The 20,824-nt window shown below is 34.5% G+C and overlaps 1 protein-coding gene across 1 annotated transcript in view; it reads right to left on the reverse strand.

The window, feature by feature from the left end:
- Positions 1-20,824, reverse strand: part of LOC126236003 (serpin B6-like) — a 156,629-nt gene that overhangs the window by 46,359 nt on the left and 89,446 nt on the right. Inside the window, exon 5 of the mRNA XM_049945012.1 lies at positions 13,836-14,044. Coding sequence (XP_049800969.1) covers positions 13,836-14,044 — 209 coding nt within the window. The remainder of the gene's footprint in view (positions 1-13,835; positions 14,045-20,824) is intronic.

A 20,824-nucleotide genomic window follows, 5' to 3' on the forward strand; every position in this document is an offset into this window, starting at 1 on the left:
ATGTTGAACGTAAGCAATAAACATAAAACGATGCACATAAATGATGAATGCAAACGAGAAACGTAAGTATTGAACAATAAACATATACAATGAATGCAAAATAAAAAACAATTATCATAATTTATTCTTAATAAATTTTTGCAATATACGATCGAGAAGTTGTTACCAAAAACAAATATAAAAATTTTAAAAAAGATTAACCAGTTATCGATACAGTAGAAAAAGTTAAAGAAAGAATTGAATTTTTAGGTGATAAAGTTTTAAAAGCAATTGAAGAAAATAGAGAAGTAGAAAAACAAATGGTTCCTTATAATCAACATTATTTTGAAGAATTTAATGATATTCTACAATGAAACATTATGAAAGCGATAAGAGATTTCACATCAAGTGAACAGGATTATGAAGAAGGAAGATAAAAATGAAACGAAAAAGAAGTTAAAAAATTTATCAATTATAGAGAAGATAAAGTTTTTGGATTATGTCCTGTTGGTGTTTTTGATTTTGTTGGTAAATTTCCAGTGAAATTTGAAAGAGATTAATTAACAATTGGTTATGGAATATAGGAAGGAACTCATGGATTAATGAGTATGTTAACAAAAAAGTTACTGTGGATGATGTGAATAATCTATTTACAGGTTCTGTTGCAGATGCATTGATTCACTCAGGATCATTATATTCTGATGATAATCCAAATAAAACAAAATAAAGTAAATATAATATCCTTCCAAAAAAGTATTGTATTCAGATATAGATGAAAATTTGATTAAGTGTTAGTGAAAAAATATTCATAAAAACCAGTTGTGTGTCTGGAGGGATGATATTCGTCAATTAACTGACATTAGCAGTTATTCATAGTGAAGGATTGACAAGAAATAAAAATCATCATATTGAGAAAAAATTTGCATAAAAAAATGTTGAAAAACAAATTTAGCGATCTCATTATCAACAATCCTAAATATATTCCATGTTTAATCAGATTTTTGAATAATTTACCACATACATTTTGGAAAAAAGTGAAATAGGGATAAGGAAGAGTAAACTCCTTGATTAACAAATTGCCATACGAAATGCATCTTCCAGGCTATAATTTTTGTAGTCTGGGGACGAAACTAGAAGAAAGATTAGTTAGGAGATCAATGAATTAATCTATTAGATGAAAAATGTAAAGAACATGATATTACTTATAGAGATAATACAGATTTAGAAAAAAGAAATGTAGCAGAAAAAGAACTTCAATTATTTGCAAAAGTAAAAATGTATGCAAGTGATGCTTCTTTAGGTGAAAAAAATTGCTGCAACAGCAGTTACAGGAATTATGTATGGAAAACGAAAATTAGGAATGAGCCTGGAAGTTGATAAAAATGGATAGGAATTATAAAGTTTTTTATTATTTTTTAATCTATATAAATGAACAACTTTTCGATCGATTATACTTTGCTTTGAAGTGGCAAAGAACTGCCAAAATCACATAAACTTTGAAAGGAGCTGGACTAACGAAACATGATAGCAGTTTTTCTTCCATTAATTTTAGCAGCTATATCCTATCTTGGATTAATTGCCTCATTAGCTAGTGGATCTGCAGCAATTGCAAATGTGGTGATAAATAATAAGAAAGCTGATAAAGATTTGGAAAAATAGAAGACATAATTTGGAAATGGAAAAACAGAAGGGCACTGGAATGAAGAAAGTAAAAATACATCAAAGAAGTAATCGAAAAATTTAATGCACCATTATCTAATTTTGGTATAGAAAACTACTTAAACTGTTACATATTAATCTTTTATAAGGTGTTTTGATGATTAACTGCTAAATAAACTGAAAAACTTAGAAAGTGGAATAGTAAATTTAGATACAGCTGATCATGTTGCAACTCATTGGTTTTAGTGTTATAAAACTAAGGACAAAGAATTGTTTTTGATTCAAATGGGGAAACATTCCAAAACAACTACTTAACTATTTGAGAAAGAATAATTTGTATAAAATACTGAGAGAATAAAAATTTTGATGAAATAATTTGCTGTCATTTGTCTATATGTTTTAAAACCGTCAGGCAAAAATATTTTCAATTTACTAAATGGTTATTTTTGGAAAAACTTGTTGAGTTTTTTCGATCATTAGAGCCACAAATCAATAGCGAATTAAGTTCAAAATTTGAACATTTTCTATCAAAAATCAAAGATTCTCAAACATCAGTAGACTCAAAAAATACATAATGTAATTAAACAATTTCAGAAAGAATTAAATAAAACTTTTAAAGTTGCTGAATATTATGTTGATTTTAAAAAATACAAGAATTGTTAATATTAACGATCCACTTCATGATTTGGATTGGATTAGTAAAAGATTTCAGAATCTAAACAACAATATGTAAATGTGTTAACTTTGTTTCAGAATATTTATTCTCAGAAAGATATTGAGATAGTTTTATCAGATTACTTTTCAAAAGGCGATTTAACTCCAACTTGAACGATTTAAGCAATCTTAAAGAGAAAGTATATGATAAACAAATAACTGAATTTATTTTTATACCGGAGGTGAAAAAAAACTTCATAATTTCGAGTACAACTTTATTTTTTAAAAAGTTATTGTAATTGGCCAAAATTAAGGTAAAGAATTATGGGTTAATGACTTTGATATTTCAGTAAGTGTTTATGATAATCTTATATAGTTGAATGTTTGGAAAAAATATTCATCGCTCAATCGGCAAACATTTTGCAACAGGTAATGGCAAATAATTGTACAACAAAGAATTTCAAGAATTAATGACAAATTTGACATGAATCATTATTCAATTTTTAGCAAATTAAAAGCATCTGTTGTTGAACGATTTAATAAAACATTGAAAGAAAAAATGTGGAAGAAATTTGCTCCTCAGGGAAATTATAAATGGACTGAACTAGTTTCGAAATTAGTTTATGAATACAACAACACAAGATATTCAACTATAAAAATGGCCCTGAAAAATGTAAATAAATAAAAAAAGCCAAACTTAAATCTGTATACATAAAAATTTGCTAGATATTGAAGCCAAATTTAAAATGGGCAATAAAGTAAGAATTAGCAAATTGAAATGAATTTTTGGGAAAGAGTACACTGTCAATTGGTCAACAGAAATTTTCGAAATTGAAGATGTAGTTCTCTCCAACCCAGTCACATATAATTTGAAAGATGTTGAGAGAACTTCTTCCAAACAAGAAGGAATGAAAATGAATTTTCCAGATGTTTACCTTGTTGAGACACTTTTTAAAAAGAAAGGAGATAAAGTTTGTTAAATGGCAGCGTTCTCATAATTCACATAATTTTTAGGTAAATATAGCGAATGTAATATTTTAAAATGTTAATGAAACTTGTTGTACATAAATAGACAGTCTTATTGAAACTTTAAACATGTTTGGCAACGAATATAATATCAATTAAGCTTACTGTTAAATCAAAGACGATACAATTTATTTTGATGTTTAGATAAAGGTTAAAATACGAATTAATGTCAAAATGATTTGAGGATTTTAAATTTAAGTTCGTTGAATGAAATGATGCTTTCCATAAATTTTGTCTACTATATGTATATAAAATTTTTATGAATGTTATTTAAAATTTAGTGATGTAAAAAGAACTTGGAAATTTAGTTTCATATTCTAAAATGTCTGCTATATTATTGATATCTTCATGCAGTTGTTCTGTTCATTATTCAGCCAAAGAGTTGAAATGATTTTTACAGCAAATAGTTCTTAAAGTTTCCTTCATTCGTTGATATAAATTCTCAAATATTCTTCACAGTTTTGGTGCGCATTTCTGATAACATATATTCGTTTATGTGCATTTTTAAATTGTGCTCAGATGAGATAGTTTCCATAACTAAAATTACTTAATCTCAAAAGAACAAAAGTTGGTCTTAAATTTTAAACTTTCAGTTGTCTAACAACATATGGCAGTAATGTATTTGTTTGCTCGTTTCTTCCAAGCAGCATTTCTACAGCTTTATCATATATTTTATCTGACTTTTTTTATATAATTATCCTTAATTTTATTCGGTTCTTTTAAATGATTTGGTTGTCCTTCATAAAGTTGTTTTACATTAATCTTTATTTTATATTCTCCATGTTTGTGAATGTATGGCAGAACATTTTTTGCTTTTTTATAACAAAATAAAAAATTAAGACCTCCTTCATTGATAAAAATTGTGATTTTTCATTGTCTTCTAATGCATCCAAATTGTATGTTTTAAACTTTTATTTATTTATTTATTGTTCCATGGGACCAAATTAAGGAGAAGTCTCCATGGTCAATACACAAAATTATAACACGATATTGGAAACAGATAAAATGAAATATAAAAAAAACATATTCAGGTGACAAGTCGTACATTTAAATAAAGAAAATCAACAATTTAACACTGGAATTTGCTTAATTTTTTAGCTCTTCCAGGAGCTCGTCGACAGAATAGAAGGAGTGAGCCATGAGGAAACTCTTCAGTTTGGACTTAAAAGAGTTTGGGTTACTGCTAAGATTTTTCAGTTCTTCTGGTAGCTTATTGAAAATGGATGCAGCAGAATACTGCACTCAGTTCTGCACAAGAGTCAAGGAAGTGCATTCCACATGCAGATTGGATTTCTGCCTAGTATTAACTCAGTGAAAGCTGCTATCTCTTGGGAATAGGCTAATATTGCTAACAACAAAAGGCATTAAAGAAAATATATACTGTGAGGGCAATGTCAGAATACCCAGACTATTGAATAGGGGTCGACAAGAGGTTCTCGAACTTGCACCACATATAGCTCGAACAGCCCGTTTTTAAGCCAAAAATACCATTTTTGAATCAGAAAAATTACCCCAAAAAATAATACCATACGACATAAGCATATGAAACTATGCGAAGTAGACTACTTTTCGTGTTGAAGTGTCACTTATTTCAGATACTGTTCTAATGGTATATAAAGCAGCATTTAGTTTCTGAACAAGATCCTTGACATGGGCTTTCCACAACTGCTTACTATCTATCTGAACGCCTAGGAACTTGAACTGTTCCGTCTCGCTTATAATATGCCCATTCTGTCTGATCAAAATATCGGTTCTTGTTGAATTGTGAGTTAGAAACTGTAAAAACTGAGTCTTACTGTGATTTAGCATCAAATTATTTTCCACAATCCACGAACTTATTTCATGAACTACATTATTTGATACTGTTTCAATATTACACACAAGATCCTTCACTATCAAGCTGGTGTCATCAGCAAACAGATATATTTTTGAATCACCTGTAACACTAGAAGGCATATCATTTATATAAATAAGAAACAGCAGTGGCCCCAGCACCAACCCTTGGGGAACGCCCCACTTAACAGTGCCCCATTCGGACTGAACATCACTACCACTCTCAATATTGCGGAGAATTACCTTCTGCTTTCGGTTCTTAAAGAAAGAGGCGAACCAGTTGTAAGCTACTCCCCTTACTCCATAATGGTCCAACTTCTGCAGTAATAGTTTGTGGTCAACACAGTCAAACGCCTTCGCTAAATCAAAGAAAACACCTAGCGTTCGCAACCTTTTATTTAATCCGTCCAAAACCTCACAGAGAAAAGAGAATATAGCATTTTCAGTTGTTAAATCATTTCTAAAACCAAACTGACAATTTGACAGCAAATTATGTGAATTTAAATGCTCCAGTAACCTTGTATATACAACCTTCTCGATGACTTTAGCAAACACCAATGGCATAGAAATGTGTCTAAAATTGTCAACATTATCAGTGTCTCCCTTTTTATAAAGTGGCTTCACTACCAAGTACTTTAATCGGTCAGGAAACAGACCACTCCTAAACGAAAAGTTACAGATGTGGCTAAGTACTGGGCTAACATACATAGAACAATACTTCAGTATTCTGCTAGATGCCCCGTCATATCCATGAGAGTTCTTGGTCTTTAGTGATTTAATTATTAACTCAATCTCCCTCTTGTCAGTATCATGGAGGAGGATTCAGGTAACAGTCTCAGAACACTTTTTTCTAAGATCGCTATATGCTTCCCTATTGGGACTAGGTTTCTATTTAGTTCACCTGCTATATTCAGAAAGTGATGATTAAATACTGTACATATATGCGACTTATCAGTAACACAGACATTCCCATTATGCACTGATTCTATATCCTTGACTGTCTCTGCAGACCAGCCACTTCCTTTACAACTGACCATATGGTTTTAATTTTATCCTGAGACTTAGCTATTCTATCTGCATACCACATACTTTTTGCCTTCCTAATAACATTTTTAAGCACCTTACAATGCTGTTTGTAATGAGCTGCTGCATTTAGATTTTGACTGTTTCTAATGTTTTGATATAATGGCCACTTTGTTCTACAAGATATTCTTATCCCTCTAGTCAGCCACTCAGGCTGCCTGTTTGTGCTAGTACCCTGTTTTGAACGTTCTAACGGAAAGCAACTTTCAAAGAGCACAAGAAAAGTCTTGAGAAAAGCATTATATTTATCGTCTACTGTATCAGCGCTATAAATATCTTGCCACTCTTGTTTCTTGGTAAGGTATACAAAGGTCTCTACATCAACTGGATCAGCTTTCCTAAACAGCTGATGACTATATTTAACACGTGTTGCAGCACAAAAATCTTTTAGAGTTAAAATTTGTGCATCATGATATGAAAGGCCATTCACCTTTTTGCTAACAGAATGCCCTTCTAGTAATGAGGAGCGAACAAAAATGTTGTCTATGGTTGTTCTATTGTTCCTTTGCACTCTCGTTGGAAAGAATACGGTTTGCATAAGATTATATGAATTAAGGAGGTCTACCAGCATCTTCTTCCTTGCACAATCACTTATACAATTAATATTGAATTCACCACATATAACTAACGTTTTGTACTTCCCATAAAGTAAACCAAGAACCTCCTCTAGCTTTAGCAAAAATGTTGTGAAATCGGAGTCTGGGGATCTATAAATAACAACAGTTAGAAGTTTAGCTCCGTTAAATTTAACCACACCTGCACAATATTCACACACCTTTTCATTGCAGTACTTTGAAACATCAATTGACTCGAATGGGATGCCGTTTTTTACATACATAGCTACTCCCCCAACCCCAAACAGCTCCTCGAAAAGCTGCCAGCCAACCTGTATTCTCATAAAGGAAGCCTCTGAATTATCTCCTTATTTAAGAAGTGTTCAGATATACCAATAATTTCAGAGTCAACATCTATAAGCAGTTCACTAACTTTATCTTAATATTTTTTATCATCTCTGTCAACATGCTTAAGACTTTTATGTGTTTCACTATATGTTAAAAGTATAACCACATCTTTTGCTTTAAACCATGGTTTGTTATTTTCTTCAATAATTATTAAAATATTTTTGTTGTTATAAATGCATTTATTATTTTTTAGATCCACAAGCGACTCCATTTATATACAAAAGAATTTAATTAGTCCATTGTGTGCACAAAACCAACAAAATAAATTCATATAGAAATTAAAATAACAAAACGTAATATACCTTGAAAATTGGGCTGTAAAGTTTGTATAAGAAAGATGCAAAAAGTATGTGTTCATATTTGGTATTATAAAAGTCGTGAAAAGTGTGGAAAGGGAATTGAAAATGCCTCTAAGTACGTCAATAACTGTTATCATTCAAAAGATGAGATATTAGCATTGCTTTATCAAAAACATAAAGACAAAGATTATCGAAAAGTTGAATGTTTTATGGAAAATAATTAAAAATTAATAAATTTTTTATTTTAATCAACTGCACAACTGTTTAATTCTCTTAATAAATCACTTTTCTCATGTTTTATTTTGTTTGGCTTTAATTCATAATGTTCATATGGCAATATATTTATTCCATCTTGTAATACATCTCGTTTATCATTGTCAGAACTTCAAACAATTTTATTACATTCAACTGTATATAATTAATGTCGAAATGATCTGATCTAATTCTTTTCTATGTTGCTTTATTTTGTCATCTAAACATTTTTTATAATCATCGAAAGCAATTTCATTTTTCACAACTGATTTTTTAACTGTTTTAGACTTTTTCTCTTCTTTTTCGCCAACTCCATGAACATACATTTTTTATCTTAAACTCTCATGTTCTTGCATGATTTTTCCACAATTTTCTTCTTACATTTATCCTAAAATGTTCTTGCTTGCTTGCGGAATTCCATAAATATTGTTTTCTGGATAATCATGTGCATCAAATTTGTCTATCATTGTCTTCATGTCTTTATAGAAATCTTTAGTTATTATATTGTAAATGAAAGAATCAGTATTCATACAATGTAGATCAATATTTTCCCCATATTTTAGCTACATAACATTGTAGTGTACATCATACAGCTTTATTTTCGAAATGTTTAGAATACCCATTCCAATATATATTGGTTTATTGTACATTGTTTATTTTCTTCATATGAACTACCACTACATTTTCTGCAAACACTGTAGTATGCTCATAATTTGGTTTTGAAACATACATTGTATACATTCATAGATTTGTTATAATTTTTATATTTTGTCTGTTTCTAATACTTTCCATTGTCTTCCCAACACAAATTAATTTTACAATTTGTAGAAATCTTTTTCAAAATCGTTGACTACCCTTTTTCTCATTTCTGAATTAAAGTCATTGTATTTTTGCAACAGACCTGATTATTCAAATATGTCTCTGTGAATTTTGTTTAATTTTAGTCAAAGATTTAAATATTGTTTAAGATTTCTATAATGTAAGACATATTTTTCTTTGTCATTCAAAGTTCTAAGTGAGTTATTTCCTCCTTCTGGAGCCAAAGGTAAATCTTCATGTAAATCATGGAATTTTCTTGGATATTCTCGATCAACTTCAAAAATATTGCCGTATTTACAATCATCTGGAATTTTAAGTATTTTTTTCTGCGCTATGATATGGTTCCATCCACTCGAAATTTCAGAATGGCAAAAACTGAGACATACAACCATACAAACAGTTCACATCTAAATGTGCAATACAATTTGACTGTTTTTCTTTTTTTGGCTCAAAATTTTTCATATATTTGTTATTTGCTTTTGCATATTTTTAATTCTGTGAGAAATTCCACCTCAAATATCTTTTTCAAGAAACATGATCATGTCATAATCATGTAATAGATCGAATTCAATTTTATTCATTTTTAACATAGAATCCTAAATTAGTCCAGGAACCGTAAAATACAAGATGGACCTAGTTTATAAGATTTAATGCATGTATCTCTAAAATTTTCGAAGATATCTGCTAAAGTTAAAACATCAGATTTATTTTATATTCTTGTATAGTCATCCAAATTTTTGATACTGAATTTTTTCCAGACTGCTTTTTTGTAGTCATAATCAGAAATATTCGGTCTTGAATAAAAGCATTCTTTTTTGGGCAATTTTGTTTCTTTCATTTTTTCTTCTGAGTCCATATACTGATAAGGATAAACTGGTTTTTTAATTATTAAATCTAGTTGTACGCCTTCAAAATGTTTTGCTGTTTCCCTAAATCGTTCTTTTATGAGTTTAGAAGATAATTTCTCAGTGCTTGAAGCCATAAATTTAAATTTATCCAAAACTCTTTATGTTAATCCACCTTCAATACATTTACTAAAAGAATTATATTTTTGTTTATTATTTGGAATTGTATCACTTTCTTTATTATCTATTGCCAATCTATGATAAGCAAATGTATATCATAATTTGTTAAACTGTGAATATAAACTGGAAGAAAGTTGGGATTTTTGTAATTAAGATTGAAATTTTCATATTCACCTCCATGATATTTTCCTGTTAAATGACAATGATCTTTTTCTTATCGTCAAAATCAAATTCTTGTTATAAATGTGGCAGAGTTCTGAATTTTTAAAATTGATTAAATCTCCTTTAGTCAATTTCATTGAAACGTTTTTTATATATTCTAACAATTTCTCTTGGTTCTTTTTTCCACATTTCAACGAATTTTTGTGCTGCATCTTCACCTACATATATAACTGAGTTTTTATTATCACCATTCAAATAGTTAACATAACTGAATGAAATTGGCAAATGTTTTTGATATTTGTTGATATAAGTTTTTTGGCATTTGGCTGATAAATCGTGAAATCTGTGTAGATCTGTGTAAATGAAAAAAATGGACTCTTAATGAATGATGATAATTTCCAAATTCAATTTTTTTACCTTTAAAAGGCATATCTATTTTTACTACTTTATGTTCTTTACAATCGGTTCCATGAATGTATAATTTTTCTTATGAATAAAAATATCTTACACATCGATCATAAAGATAAATTTGATGTCCATTTTTCGATTTTTGTATGCTAATTAATCTAGATAGATTTTTATCCAACAATAATGTGAATTATTTTCTTCTCTAATTAAAAGAGGATTTACATGTTTTTCCTGTTTATTTTTAGTATGGTATAGAGGTTATACAATAATTTTTTCAGCTTCTTCTGATCTTCTTTCATATGAATAAACATTAATTGAAATATCTTATTTCTTCTCAAATTTTGGAATATATGTTAACCGAACTGGAAAATTAATTTGGTCTTTTCGAAAAATTGCATCTAATTCTAGTCCAATATTTTTACATTTATTAACTCTTTCTGCATCACATTCTACAGGATGTAATGGTAATTTTATAGCCCACAGAAACAATTTTTGATCTGTACTTTTTCCATTAACTACAGCTTTTTTATCTTTAATTGCTTTTGTTAAATCGATATATGATGAATCGTAAATTGGGTTATGTCTATTAACATCTAACTCTAAATTGTCTATATTAAATAAAGACCAACAAGATTTTAATCCTTGGCATTTCTTAGATTTCAATTATTAGTTTATTAGTTGAATTTGGTAATATTCTTCTAAACCTGTTTTACTGAATAAAACTTGATTAGATGTTTTTAAAGTTAAATTCTTGTACTTGTTCTTGTCTTTTAAAACTACAATAAAATTTTGTGTTAACTTTAATTGATCTTCTTTATCTTAAAATATTCCTTAATTTGGTGACTATTTCTTCTTTAATTTAATTAAAAAATTCTTGTGTTTCCACAATATTATCTATATTACCGAATCCATAAGTTATTATTCTTGATTCGAAAGCTGAACGTTTTCTGTAAACTTATTTGGGTGATTTGAAAAAATCTTCATCACCTAGAAAATTTAAACCAGGTAGATTTTCCTGATAATTTGTTTGCTTAATTTCTTGATATTCATCTACTAGATGCTTGTGAAGGCCATTGATGTTCTTAATAATTTTGTTGTCAGATATTTTGATAATATCGATTAATGGTTGTTTATTAGTGTAGAATATTTTTTTTAATTTTTCTTTTTGCAAATTGGATGATGTTCATCTAAAGAGTTTTTACTCAAATCGACATTGTTATTAATTTTAACTTCAGTTCCTTTGATAAGATCAAATAATTGGTCTTTTCTAAATTTAGATTAATTTTTAATTTTTTTCCTTTTCAGATTTGGTGAATTTATTTTAGTTTTTTCACCCAAATCATCGCTGCCAATATTGTTTTTAATGCCATACAGCTTACAATAAGATCAGTCAAGTTTTTCTTTCTAAACTTGTAATAATTCTTCAATTTTTCTGTTTCAGCTATTGATCACAGTTCATTTTTTTTATATAATTTAATTCCTCCTTCCTCATGTTTTCTTCACTTCTTTCCTATTCAAGTAGTTGATAAATTCCATAAAATCGTTTTGAGTTGCATTTGAGTAACCATTTTCTTTACAATAATTTTCTTAGTCTTAAATCCAAGCCCTGCACTCCTATACAGTAATTTTCTTGGCTCTCAAACAGCCCAACTTCGTTAGTCATTTTTTTCCACTGTATTTAGATAGGAGGAAATTTGAATTTTTTTTATTTAAACGTTTTCAGTTGAATTGTATCTTCGAGATTTGATTGTTTGCATTTATAGAAAATAAAATATTATGGTTTCAAAATTGTAAAAAAGATAAAATTGAATTTGATTTCTTTGATATGGGAAAATGTGGTTTGGCAGCTGTAATTCATAGAGAACAAAATTTAACAGTTTTAAAATTTTTATAATGAGAGGTAGAGAATTTTAATTTTGTGATATGGGGAATTATATATTTTTTTGTTGTGGGGGGGGGGGATCGGGGAGTTCTGGATTTGTGAATTTGAAATTTGACTCGGAATTGCTCTTTGCATCAGAACCGCCGCAGATATACCCACTACTGAATATCTGAAATTGTCGACATTGGCAAAGGCACCTAAATGAATCAAGGGCCCGTAGAAGTGTGCAGGCTTCACAGTATTGGACGGTTGTCTGCTGTATGTATTCAGCCATCGCATGTGACACTGTAAGTTCTGCCGAACTGCTCCACGGTATGTCAGTTTGTCATTTATTTAAAAGTAAATAAATTTCATTTATAATTTTCGTATAGCAATGGCATTAGAGCGAAATACACTGGTGTCCAAAATTAAAGCAACAAACCGCTATTTCCCTTGCCTGTGTCTAGGTATTCCAACGATACCATCGATGGCTTAAGGACACATATGAAACGAGATAGTGTTTGCCGCGTAGTCCGACACCCACAATCGCTGTGTACACTATCACAGGCGGTGCAGTAATGGTACAGAGAAGACGCCTATAGACTCTCCGCAGTGGAGGGCCAATGAAAGTAAGGTGGCAGGAGCGTCGCTAACAGCTGTGGCCGATGCCTTAATGTGAATCGTTCTGTTGTTTCTCGGATGTGGCGACAGTTTAGAGAGACCAAAACTGTATCCTGAAGACCGGGGCGTGGCCGACCACGTGTAACTTCAGAAGAGAGGACCGTTATTTGACTGTAAGGGCACGACAGTACCGCATTAGTACTGCACAGTAAGTGGCAAGTGAGCTCGCAGCATCCAATGGATGTGATGTGTCGAGGTAAACGGTGTGCAGAAGGCAACAGAGTGGGCTTTGTTGTTGGAGAGTTGCTGTATGTCTACCTCTGGTGCATCTTCACAGATAGGAACGTCTAAAGTGGAGTCGTCACCAACGTTCTTTTCACAGATGAGTTCCGCTTTAGTCTGGAGAGTGATTCTCGATGGTTTCGCATCAGGAGGGAACGTGGGACACAATTTCAGGGACCAGCCATTGGAAAAAGATTGATATCGTAGAGGAACCCTAACGGCGTGGGCACTTATTATGATGACCACTCGAACCGCTCTTCATGAAATTATACAGGTGAGTCAGCAGGGTTTAACTGCTGTCAGGTATCGTGACGAGATCTTGATACCTCATATGCGGTTGTTGCGAGGTGCTGATGAACGATAATGCTCGACCTTACAGAGAACGGGTGGTTGATGTTTTCTTGGAAACGGAAGATATTGCACATATGGCGTGGCCTGCTAGCTCTCCTGATTAAAAACCCTTTAGAGCATGTCTGGGATGCACTAGGAAGGCGGCTTTAATCACGTCAACATCCATCAACCACTTTCCAAGACTTGCGACCAGTTCTTCAGGAAGGATGGGCATTAGTGCATCAACATGAGACTGATGACATGATTCACACCATACCTCGTCGTTGTCAGGTCTGTATTGCTGCCAGAGATGGTCACACCCGATAGTGAGCACATTAACCAATTGTCAGAATGTGTGTGCAAATCCGTTAAGTTGGAAAAAAGATTGTTGTGTACAGATGTACATTTTGCAGTTGTTTACTTTACCTTGTTTTTACTTTACAATCACCTATTTATACCGTTTTGTGGCAAAATAAACGCAACCTTGCTAAATGTCAGTTTGTTGCTTTAATTTTGGACACCAGTGTAATACCAAACATTTTTTTGTTCGTCATGGTAATGAGAAAGTGAATTGCTGTACCTTGTAAGGCAGAAGAAGTATCTGTGAGTTGGGCACTTGGAGCTCAGCGTATCTGAACTTGGCTTTCACAAACATCATCTGAACATCTGTTGTTGATGCTGAACGGAAAGGCATCGGTGAGGTGCTTCTTTTGTCAAACTTTGTTGCCCAGTCGCCTTTGAAGTAAACTGCATTCGCTATTACCGCTATTGTATCAGAATTCAGAACACCTGTAAAAAAATTGTGTACAGTATTAGATTATGGAACTCATAAAGGACAACACACACACACACACACACACACACACACACACACACACAGAGAGAGAGAGAGAGAGAGATGTTTATGAATTCCTAGGGCCCGATTCAGCTATTGCGCTTTATTCATAGCGCTAAATAGAGGGGCTTATCCCGGATAACTTCGCGGCGGTTTCGCATGTGCTGATTTACTTTAGTCAACAAAAAATCACAAAAATAAATATGGTTCAAGAAACTGAGCCCCGAATGTGGTGTAATTAGGTGAACCTAATAAATGCATGAGACGAAAATAAATGAAGCTGTAACCACAGTTTCATGGAAAAATTTATATTTATACGTACAAAACAAAGTTAGTTAACTTGCCAAAATGTAATGACCATAAACTGTATGTGGGAAAGTGCGCAGTACACTATTCAAAATCCAGAAACTATTTAAGTTGCACGATAGGCTACTTAAGTTGAACAGAGTGTTACCAACAGGAAAGCTAGAACTACTGGATATCTTTGATCGACTGTTTACAATCAAGTTATTTACCATCATGTTTTGTTCTCTGGGATTTTCAAGCAAATAAAATGCTTCTAGAAAGATTTTAAAATATCTCGAGATGCACTGTCTGAAAAGAAAAAAAAAAATAAATTCCCTGATGCATGGTCGGATTTCAATATAACTTCGCAGATAAAGACACCATCGCGGGCATCGAAATGATTAGAGATGCAGTTCTCTGTGAAAACCATTATAGTACATTACTGTTGTTCACGTTTAGCGTTATCACCAGGACTAGTAGGTTATATAACGGTCGTGAACAGCGTCAGATGTTAAGTGGTCACGGTGAAGGACAGAGATATCGTGTACTCATGAGATTGAAATTACGATAAAGATATTCTAGTACTTCCAGCAGATGAAGGCAATGCTACAGTGTTAGAGAAGTATTGACGAAGAAGTTATTCGGAAGTTATTAAAACGAGGAAAATACAGAGAACTTATGGGAGATCCCACAACTTTTGTTCTCAGGGTTTCGATTTTACCTATTGAGAGGAAGGGTCTCATCAAATGAAACACATTGCCACCAAGATGGTATGCCTTACCAAAAATTAACGAACATAGTATTCCACTGAATTCAATACTAACGCCATTGATTGCCCGACCTATGGGATTGTCAAACACTTAGCCACTCTCCTACAGCTATTTGTAGGAAAAACTGACACTTATATTAAAGATTTTGGTCATTTTATCAAAAAATAAAAATCCTTCAGTCTGAGTCCAAATGATACTATGGTTAGTTTGACCCTGTTTACAATGATTGCTCTTAATAACATGATGTCAGAGTTAAAAGTATTTTAGCAGAGAATATGTTAAGTCTCTTTAAACGTTTTCTCATATCAACTTATTTCCAGTAGAACAACAAATTCTATGAGCAAATTGATGGTGTGCCTATGGGGCACCCACTCAGTGTAATTGGATGAAAAACTAGCTGATTACCTGAAACTGCCTGGAGATGTATTTATGTATTTATTCCATTCTTTCGTTCTCTTTTCTCGCTCTCTGTCCCTCTCGTCCTTCACCCCCCCCCCCCTCTCTATCTCCTCCACCCCCTTTCTCTGTCCATCACCTCTGTCCCCCATTGACTATCCATCTCCTCTTGCTCTGTCTCTGCTCATTTTCTCCTCCCCTTCTGTCAATCTGCCCCCCCCCCCCCCTTCTGTCCTTCTGCTCTTCCATCTCCTTTTCTCTCCCTTTAATTCCGTCTCCTCCTCTCCCTCTTAGTTTCATCTCCTCCTCTCTCATTCTTCCCCAATCTAGCTCTTCATCTTCTCCTCCTCCTTCCCCTGTTCATCTCCTACACTTTCCTTTCTCTATTTATTCCTCTCACGCCTCTCTGTCCATCTCCTTCTCTTCCCTCTCCTTGTCCATTTGCTCCTCCCTTTCCATGGCTAATGTAGATACCGTCTGCTGAATGGTTTGCGAATAGAACTAGTAGCAGAGAAGTAATAAACTGTAACATCATTCATGATGCGGCAGTTTTCACGCATCGCAGCGTATAGGACGTCATATATCCTGACCTAAGAGTCGTAAAATGGCATAGTTTTGCAGGTAAATTCAGTCTATAAAATGTGTCACGAAGACAGTTAGTAATAAATCAAAACGTCATGGTTGACGCGACTGTCTTACTGCACGAACTGAGAAAGTGGATTAAGCGATAAACTTTTTTCCCTTCATTATTTTTTGTGGCTCGTCAGCGAGAGAAATTTTCGCAACGGCTTGAAATTTTGTATAAAGTTTGTTGCAGATCTCTAAGTATTCCCATTCTCAAATACTGGATAACTCAAGCACGGGTATTCGCGCGTCGTGGGCTACACTGCATTCTCATCCCCATCCCTTTGATATACACGTACTTCTTACTCCCACAATGATGATTTCCAAACACTAAGTGAAATGTTTACCAAGTTTGTGCGTAGTCTGTTCAGTGCTTAGTGAGGGAATCTGAAACATAAATACAGACATATATACGTACTCGTACATCCATTTTTATAATATGTATGCATGTATGGATTTGAAGAAGGACCCTTGAGACAATGAAGAAGAAACCCTGATGCTGGTTTCGGCACGTGGATGATACTTTCGTTATATGGCCTCAGGGAGTAAAATAACTGTCTGAATTTCTAAATTTTCTGAATAAGATAAATTCTAATATAAAGTTCACTATTTAAAAAGAGAGAGACGGTAAAAGTTCATTTTTGGATGTACAGTACAGAAGAAACATTAGGGCATTAGGTCTACAGAATTCCCAATCACACAGATAGATTTCTCCGCAGAAATTGTAGTCATCTTCCCAAGCAGAAAACCAGAGTGAGTGAAACATTCGTGGAGCGGATTAAAGAAGTCTGTCAACCACAGTACTTGGAAGATAAGTCCGTCCGTTTAAGGACAGCCTTCAGAAGAAATGGCTACCCTGACAAAGAGATAAATGGAACATTACAACGTAAAATGCTTAGAACTTGTAATGAAAAAGAACCATCAAATGGAGTTTCTCAGCCATTTGTAAAAACCGTTACGTATTGCATCAGTGAAGTGCTCACTTTGCTCGGTAGTGTTTAAGCCAACAAGAAAGGTGCGCGAATATTTGAACACACCAAAAATGCTACGCACGTCACCTGCCGCAGCAGGAGTATATACAATCTGTTGCTCCTTCTGTCAATTGTACGTAGGAACTATAAAAAAAAGCATTAGCACCTATCTTAAGGAACACAAGAGCAATTGTGGCCTGTGCAAAACGGATAAATCAGCAGAAGCTGATAATGCACTAGGCCTGGGAATTAACCAAAGTGCAAAGTAGTTTCTCTGACACGGTGGTTTAAGCACGGTCTCATAATTACTATGCTAAGATGTGCAGGTTGTAGAAGAAGCGAAAACAGTGAGAAACTCAATACAAGAATTGGGGATCACGAAGAAGACGAAGTCAAGAAATTCTGCTGTCTAGGCAGCAAAATAGCTCTTGACGGATGGAGTAAGAAGGGTATAGAAAGCAGACTAGTACTGGAAAAAGTCATTCCTGACCAAGAGAAGCCCACTAGTATCGAACCTAGGTCTCAATGTGAGGAAGAAACTTCTGAGAATGTACGTTTGGACCACAGATTTGCTTGTTATTGAAACATGGACTGTGGGAAAACCGGAACAGAAGAGAATCGAAGCACCTTAGATGTGGTGCTACAGAAGAATGTTGAAAGTTAGATGGACTGATAAGGCGTGGAATGCAGAGGCTTACAGCAGAATCGGCTGGGAAAAGAGTATATGGAAAATAGTGACAAGAAGAAAGGGTAGAATGGTGGGACATCTATTAAGACATTAGGGAATAACTGCCATGGTACTAGGGGAAGCTGTAAAGGGAAAACCTGTTGAGGACGACAGAGACTGGAATACATCCAACAAATAACTGAGGACCTAAGTTGCAAGTGCTGCTCTGAGATGATGAGGTTGGCACAGGAGAGGAATTCGTGGCAGGCTCCGCCAAATTAGTCAGAAGACTGATACAGTCATAGAAACACAAAAGCACAAAAACAATTTCGGAAGGAAAGAAGGGCCGAAATTGAACCAGTTGTGCACCCTAGTGCTAAATAAAAGGAACTGTGTCGACTCCTCCCCGCAGCAGGCTCCGTAACACACATCCTCGCGACTACGCGACCTTTGGCAGAGTCTGATGACGTCACGAACTGTTGTGTGGATACATACAAACAGTTTGGCTTGCTGAGCTTGTTTCCGTAACTGCTTTCTGCGTCGTTAAAGCTTATGATGGTGTCTCCAGCATTGAAAGACGAAACGTTAGGCTGAGAATGTGCCTTGGACCACAGTCTTATGACCGTAATACTAATATCAGCAATATTGCAATTAACCGGCCCTAGAAGCCTGTGTTCTATGATAAATGGCAACGTTTATATTGTTGCCATTACCTGGAACATGGACTGCTGGTGAAGAACATCGCATTATGTTCAGCGATGAACGGCGGTTCTGTACTACCCCGGATGACAATCGTTGGTGGGTATGGCAGCAACCTGGGGAGAGATCCCGTTCTACCCATGTTTTACAGAGGCACATCGGTGTTACTCCTGGCGTCATTCTACAGGAAGGCATCGGGTATGACATCTGGTCAGGACTCGTAATGTGGATTGAAGGAAATCTGATGGCGCAATGGTGCATCGGGTACTTCCTCATGTATTACCTCCCAAGTGCGACAATATTGTGGTGCCATTTCTCAACAGGACAACACTCGTCCACACATGGTAGGTGTCTGTATGAGCTGTCCATGTCGCGAAGAGATACTCCTAGGGCGAAAAAGATCCCCAGATCTGTCCCTGACAATGTGTACGGCACCAGCTCGTTGGAGAACACCGTCCCAGTGCTAATATCCAGGATATGAAGAATCAGTTAAAACAGCTGTGGGCCATCTTGGTTCAGGAGAGCGTGCAACAGCTGTATGACATTCTTCCCAACCGAATCAGTGCGTGCATCCATGCCAGATGGGCCGCAATGTCATGCTGAGAAGTGGGACCATAGTGTCAAGTGCCTTGTAAACTTGACTCGATATTACAGGGTGATTCAAAAAGAATACCACAACTTTAGGAATTTAAGACTCTGCAACGACAAAAGGCAGAGCTAAGCACTATCTGTCGGCGAATTAAGGGAGCTATAAAGTTTCATTTAGTTGTACATTTGTTCGCTTGAGGCGCTGTTGACTAGGCGTCAGCGTCAGTTGATGCTAAGATGGCGACCGCTCAACAGAAAGCTTTTTGTGTTATTGAGTACGGCAGAAGTGTATCGACGACAGTTGTTCAGCGTGCATTTCGAACGAAGTATGGTGTTAAACCTCCTGATAGGTGGTGTATTAAACGTTGGTATAAACAGTTTACAGAGAATGGGTGTTTGTGCAAAGGGAAAAGTTCTGGACGGCCGAGAACGAGTGATGAAAATGTAGCACGCATCCAGCAAGCATTTGTTCGCAGCCCAGGAAAATCGACTCGCAGAGCTAGCAGAGAGCTGCAAATTCCACAATCAACTGTATGGAGAGTCCTACGAAAAAGGTTAGTTATGAAACCTTATCATCTGAAATTGGTTCAAGCACTGTCTGCAGCTGATAAGATTAAAAGAATCGATTTCTGTGATTTTATCCTTGCTCAAATGGAAACAGATGAATCTTTCGTTTCAAAGATTGTGTTTAGTGATGAAGCAACTTTCCACACTAACGGGAAAGTCAACCATCACAATGTCTGTATATGGGGCACTGAGAATCCGCGGGAAACAACTCAGTATGAATGTGACTCGCCTAAGGTGAACGTTTTCTGTGCCATTTCAGCCAATAAAGTTTTTGGTCCCTTTTTCTTCGAAGGTGCTACTGTAACTGGACTACAGTATCTGGAGATGTTAGAGAATTGGCTGTTCCCTCAGCTCGAATAAGAAGCACAACAATTCATATTTCAGCAGGATGGAGCGCCACCACATTGGCCCTTATCTGTCCGTAACTACCTGAACGTCAACTACCCGAGGCGATCGGCCGCCAGGCAGCCCGTGACAGAGCACTTCATCACTGGCCTCCAAGAAGCCCTGATCTTACCCCCTGCAATTTTTTCTTATGGGGGTATGTTAAGGATATGGTGTTTCGGCCACCTCTCCCAGCCACCATTGATGATTTGAAACGAGAAATAACAGCAGCTATCCAAACTGTTACGCCTGATATGCTACAGAGAGTGTGGAACGAGTTAGAGTATCGGGTTGATATTGCTCGAGTGTCTGGAGGGGGCCATATTGAACATCTCTGAACTTGTTTTTGAGTGAAAAAAAACCTTTTTAAATACTCTTTGTAATGATGTATAACAGAAGGTTATATTATGTTTCTTTCATTAAATATACATTTTTAAAGTTGTGGTATTCTTTTTGAATCACCCTGTATAATAACTGAAATAACTTCACACACCCTCTCAACCCGTGAAGTTTCATTTCATTTGTTCGCCGCCTTCTGGGTGCTTCACTTTTCTTGTCAGGCACTGTACTGTATTTTTGACGTGCTAGGACACCTATACGTCGTTGCTAATGGCTTAAGTGCCAAAATTGCAGTTGTGTATTGAAAAATAAAGGAGGAAACCACAGGTGAAATTAAAAAATTAACTAAATCAATTTATGAAAATTATTCATAATAGCAACTGAAGCATTATTTATTCAGTGGAAATGCATGAATTACTCCTTTCTACGCCATCCTACATCTGT

The sequence above is a fragment of the Schistocerca nitens genome, chromosome 2, assembly GCF_023898315.1.
Source record: "Schistocerca nitens isolate TAMUIC-IGC-003100 chromosome 2, iqSchNite1.1, whole genome shotgun sequence".
NCBI lineage: Eukaryota > Metazoa > Arthropoda > Insecta > Orthoptera > Acrididae > Schistocerca > Schistocerca nitens.